Below are 6,072 nucleotides of genomic sequence, written 5' to 3' on the forward strand. Positions count from 1 at the left end.
GATTGTGCCAATAACGTCATAAACATATAACAGAAGAATGTCTCCATGAAAAGTCAAGAATCATGAAGTTGTCCAAAGCCCTTAGAATTTTCGGCTATTCCGTTGTCAAATTGGCTACGATGCCTGTCTTACTAACTCCCTTACATAAGTATTTGAATTGGTACACGAGTTTTTATTTATTTATTTTTTAATTTGATTTGTACACATTTATTAATATATAGTATTTACGTTAACATTTTACAATGTTTTTATTTTAATGCACTTTTATTGCGGGTTTGTTTTTCGCTTTGTTCCTAGTTTTAAAATTACTAATTAATTTTTTAATTTGTTCTCTTTTAGCTATGACAACGACATTTCGCTTTTGGATATTCTATCCCTCGCAGATTTCGCGGGGTGCGAACACAAGGCATCACTATGTTCTAGTGGCATCGCAGAAATATTCTTCGTGAGTAACAAAGTTCAATTTAATTCAATTCAAACAATTTTGCTCATACCATCAATATATGACGTTAGATGATCGAGGTACAGATATGTACATGTCTAATAGGTTTATAGTTGTTAATATAGCTCTTTAAGATGTATAGACATGCGAGGATCTTTAGCGGGGGGGGGGGGGGGGGGGGGGGGGCAGAGGGATTGTAGACACCCCCCTCCTGCAAAATTCAAATTTCTGAAATAACTATCGCCCCCCCCCCCCCTGGAATTTTTTTCTTGATCCGCGCATGGTTCCATACGGTAAGAATTGTATCGACAAAAACTAGGTATAAAACTAATTCAAGAAAAGTAGATTAATTCATAAATGTTATGTACTAGTATATGAATAAACAAAGTTCTTTGAGTCTTTAATGTTGACGCCATGCAGTTCATAAGAAATAAACTTATTTTGGTATGTCACTGTTAAGTGGTTTATAGTGAAAAGCACGCTCGTGGGATGGATTTTCAAGTATAAAGCTGAACATTTCTTTATTATTATTTTGGCAAGATTTAACTGAAATGCATGCAGAATTAAATTCTGGTTTTAACACGAAGATGCAAATACATGCACAGATCAGTCAAATTTTACACTGCGTATATATCAAAAAAAATAAAATACAAAAAAAAAATAAAAAAAATCGTGATTTGCTCTTTGACAGGGAGTGGTGTGTTTAGTGTTTGTAGAAGTGGCATATCTCTGGTTGATGTACATGGAACTGAGAAAACCCCCACCCATAGAGCTCGTAAGTCTTTCAATGAAAATTCATATAATTTGTTCGGTTGCTACTGATTGCATGTATACGCGCATTAAAACTTCAAAGGAAAATGTCAGATTTTTATTACAATCATGGGTCCCCTTAAAGTCACAATCAATATACTCATGCATTATAGATCGTAATAAGTGGTCATCGCTTTTGAATTCCGTCAACTGGTAAAATTTGTATATATGAATGCTTGATTTCTAGTTCTGTGCCACACAATATTGTTTAAACCATATACATGTATGTCATATTAACAATTTTTTCGATACAAATTAATTATTTTCAATAATTGCGCAATGTATCGGGAATTATGAATTAATTAGATGCAATATATAGATGTTGATACATATTGTTTTGAGCATACTGAATTAACAGAAATGTATTTTATTTTTTTTTGTAGAAACGAGGCATTGGGGACTCTGGGATCGTTGTTGAATGGGTGGACTCTTACTACAACAACAGCTCCGCGGGACCAGATTTGGAGTTCGATTTTTAATTCAGCCAACTCGTGGCAAGTGCATGGGGAGTTAGGCACTTTCTCTAAAAAAATATTCTTTATATCATGTATTAATTTGTGTTTTTACTGTTCAAACAATTTCTTCAATCTCAAGCAGTTGCTCAAAAGTTCTGCTAAGTTGACTGACTTAAAAAAAAAATATCAAATAGAGATTTCTATTGGTATGTATCAATGAAAGTTTTATATTAATATATGCGTTCATTTATCTCTAGTTTCTATAACATATGTATTGATGATAATGTTAAGTATTGTCGCGCTGTATAATAGTTATCTATCACTTTCATATTTTGGTAAACAAAGTAAAAAAAAAAAAAAAACAAACAGAACGTGTTCCTATTGAAAATATATATTAATCATTTAACTTATTTATGTCAACTGTAAATCGAAAACTATATATGTTTATGTGAATTTTATTTGTAAAACGAAAAATGAAGATAATAAACGAGTAAATAAGAAAATTTTGTAAAAGTTTTATTTTTGAGAGAGAGAGAGATTGTTTTGAGGAAGCTTACTGATTATAATATCACACCTGAAAGCCTTTGAACAGTATGTCGTTCATATACAATTTTTCAATCCAATCGAAGTTTTATGGGATTCATGCAGGCACGTAGCATCAGGGCTCCCCCCCCCCCCCACTTTTTCTCACAGCAACAAATTTTTTAAAATTTACATATAAAAAAATGAATTATAATGGAGTTGCCCCCCCCCCCACCATTTTGGAAGTAAGTAAAAAATTGATATGAAAATAAGGAAATGAGGAGTCAAATTGAAGTAACCCCCCCCCCCCCCCCCCGGATTAGGAATTTCATCATTTGGAGGGAAAATAATTTTGTTAGGGAAGAATTTCTTTTTGGAAGTATAGTTTAGTCTACTACTACCCCCCCCCCCCCCCCCCCCCCCCCCACGGATTAGGATTTTGAAGATTTTTGGAAACTTTAAATTTCCGTTTTGTTTTTTTTTTTGCTTGTCAAGATTTTTTGGAGGGGTCTGGGCCCCCCACTTTCAAAAACGATGCTACGTGCCTGTCATGTAAATGTTTTCGTATTTACACATTTCCGTACCATCTGCCTATATGAAGAAAATTTAAAGTAACATCAATTGCAAAGTTCACCAATTTTTTTTTTACAAGTTTGCTGAAACAGTACTTGTATATTGAAAACTGAAACCTCACTGGAGTAGGAGAGGTGGGAAGGAGGGGGGGAGGGGGGGAGGTTTGATCAGACTATATGTCTTGCTACGGGTCGTAAAATCAGATCCAGAATTTATGGCTCCAGTTAATTTTTATGCAGGTAAAGGGTGCAGGTAGGTGCATTTTTTATGCATTTTTTATGACATGAACGGTACCGGTGATGGGAAATTACAGTCTCAAGGTAACGAGGAGGTCAAATTGAAGACGCGCCCACCCCGATATCAATAATTAATCATATCTCTTGCTTATCAGCTGCTAATAGGTCACATGTATATCATTATTAGAATATATGTATGTATATGTTTCCCTTGAGATCGGAATATATGCATGGATTGACCCAAGACTGATTCTACGCATGATTCAATACGGTGATATTTCATATATATATATATATATATATATATATATATATATATATATATATATATATATATATATATATATATATATATATATATATATATATATAAATCTCTCAGCATACAGAGTGATAAATTACCTCGACACTGGGTTGCAAAATACATATATTATTTTTTTTTACACGCTGGCAATCTTTATTGTTCAGAAAATAGACGTAACTGTATCATATTAACTGTTAAATGAAAACAATTTAAGGGATACAAACTCACGGGTTCCGATGGAATCTTAATACTTATATATCTATATGTACATCATATTTTCAATCATATCTCTGTTTACCTCTTGACGCTTTTTTCATTTATAATGTGTTTAAAGTGGTCCGGGTGTTAAAGCGGGTATTGCAAAAAAAGCGGAATGAAAGGACCTTTTAAATATCCGTGTCACTCGAAGAGTCATATCTAAGTATAGACACATTACGAAGACGACTATATATTTACATAGCAAGTATGTTCGGTATGTAGGAACAATACACTTTGCATTTTACGCGCATTTATATCGAAGACGTCAACCACCCTTGATATTCATAAATTATACAGTTCGGAAGCTGACCATATATTATATGATAACCGGTTATTTCATTAAAGAAAAACCACTTTCTTCATTGATGTGTACATTGTTTTGAAATGCCTTGTTTAGAAGAAAATGTTTATAATTCAATAATTTTAAATTGAAATTTACACAGTAAGAAATGTTGAAAACAAAATTAAGTTCGCATTCAAAATATTACATTACCAAGCGTTTATTTACCTTTATTCTGACATTCTTAAAGTATCTATATACATTTATTTACCCTGTTGCGATTAAAAAAATATATATGTATTAAAAAAAACTCCAATATTGTTCCGGGATTCGAACCCAATCAAAAAAGTTGGAGAATATTATTATCTACCGGTAAAATCTAACGGCGTAACAGCTCCGCCATACTATGCAATAATTCTACTTGGGAATTGAAAACGCGTTCTTGGATTTACAAAGGTATCAATGGTTTCTATGGTGGCATAGATCTGCCACCACTTGTCAGATAATTATGTCGACTTGTCAGATCTTGATGTCGACTTGTCAGATAATTATGTGGACTTGTCAGTTCTTTAAGTCGACTTGTCACTTATCCACGTGTTTAAAAAATTTACACTATAACCTTTCCACGCCCAATTTGTGCCATCAAGTTGAAATAATATTTTCTGACAAGTCGACATAAGGATCTGACAAGTCGACATTAGCATCTTTTAAGTCGACATAATTATTTGACAAGTCGACATAATTATTTGACAAGACGACATAACATCTGACAAGTCAACATCATTATCTGACACCTCGGCTTATAATATGAATGATAAATTTCTTTAAACTAGTGACCATATTATTTTTCCTGTCAGATAATTATGTTAACTTGTCAGATCATTATGTCGACTTGTCAGATATTATGATGACAAGTTAATGGCAGTTAGTGGCACTAACTCGCTTTAACAACAAAATATTTAGTTTCTAGTCAATATGGTTATTTTCTGACAAGTCAACATAAAGATCTTACAAGTTGACATAAATATCTGACAATTCGAAATAATCATCTGACAAGTCGACATAACTATCTGACAAGTGGTGGCAGATCTATGCCACCATAGGTTTCTTCCAAAAGTTAGATTTTTTAAAAACCTGCCTCTTTAATACAAAAATCGGAAATGGTAGTATTCAAAGAATTGTCTGTACCTGAACAATAAGATTAAATTTATTTTGTTTTTTCACAACAATGAGGATTCTCATTTAATCATGTTTATATTAGGCGTGAAATCTACCATATTTGTCTGTGGAACCATTCTCAAATGTATTTGATCTGAATCTGTAACTTTGAATTTTCCACTTTATCTGCAACTCCTGCAGGGAAAAATATCATAGAAACTGCAACACCCTCTTAAATTTCTGCTTATTTTAATTAATTAAATTACTGTTGATAATGCATGCATTTGAAATTGTATACACGTCACTATAATTAAATAACTAAATTACTTACATACTTATTTACTTACTTAATTATTGTTATTTAGTTCCGCAGCTAGGCCTATATTGTAGTCAATTTCTGAAGAAGAAAAATTCTCACTCGTATCAGAGACATAAATAACACAAAACACGCTAATGGCGGAGTAGCCAATCTCTGTTATTTATGTCTCTGCTCATGATTATTTCACTACTAAAATGAAAAAAAAGTTGAATAACGCCGTACTTTATAGTCTTCCGAGACTATAAAGTATATTGCAGTTGGTATAGTGCATTGATTATCAGTATGGTAATAATTTATTGTATGTTCAGTTATTTTTCGACGTGGTCGACGCAATTAAGATTTATTAAGTACTAAAAACACACAAATGAAAATCAAAGAAAATATACTGCAGTACTGTACGTAGAATGGCTAACTTATCTATTGAATTTTTTCAGCATGCATATAAAATTATTTACATGTCAAACATGATGAACAGGTCATATTTATATATAGAGTGAGAACCATTTAAAATATTCCGTGTGTCGATGGTTGCTTTTGGGATTGTCACAAACACTTTTGAAAACGATTTTCGTGTCCAAAACAAATTGAAATTGATCTAAGTGTCGTTTTCACTCACGTTTTCAAAGACAGTAACATGGTAGATAATTTTCATAATAACAAGTTAATTGATTTAGATTTGAAAAAATTATATTGATGCCGAATGTTCAATATGAAG

The 6,072-nt window shown here is 32.4% G+C and overlaps 1 protein-coding gene across 1 annotated transcript; it reads left to right on the plus strand.

The window, feature by feature from the left end:
• The first annotated feature begins 1 nt into the window (after window position 1).
• On the plus strand, window positions 2–2,210 carry LOC109618725 (uncharacterized). Its single transcript, XM_066087579.1, has 4 exons — window positions 2–160; window positions 340–445; window positions 1,134–1,217; window positions 1,636–2,210. Exons 1-4 carry the CDS (start codon window positions 63–65, stop codon window positions 1,729–1,731), a joined length of 384 nt encoding a protein of 127 aa, XP_065943651.1. The 5' UTR covers window positions 2–62; the 3' UTR covers window positions 1,732–2,210.
• Window positions 2,211–6,072: the final 3,862 nt, after the last annotated feature.

Source organism: Magallana gigas, chromosome 6 (assembly GCF_963853765.1).
Source record: "Magallana gigas chromosome 6, xbMagGiga1.1, whole genome shotgun sequence".
In the NCBI taxonomy this organism is placed as follows: Eukaryota; Metazoa; Mollusca; class Bivalvia; order Ostreida; family Ostreidae; genus Magallana; species Magallana gigas.

What these genes read in the sequence shown, in the direction of transcription:
- LOC109618725 (XM_066087579.1), top strand. Translation starts at nt 63, where the DNA reads ATGAAGTTGTCCAAAGCCCTTAGAATTTTCGGCTATTCCGTTGTCAAA. An exon ending in TTACATAAGTATTTGAATTG is followed by an intron (nt 161 to 339) that starts GTACACGAGTTT and finishes GTTCTCTTTTAG; the next exon opens with CTATGACAACGACATTTCGC. An exon ending in GCATCGCAGAAATATTCTTC is followed by an intron (nt 446 to 1,133) that starts GTGAGTAACAAA and finishes GCTCTTTGACAG; the next exon opens with GGAGTGGTGTGTTTAGTGTT.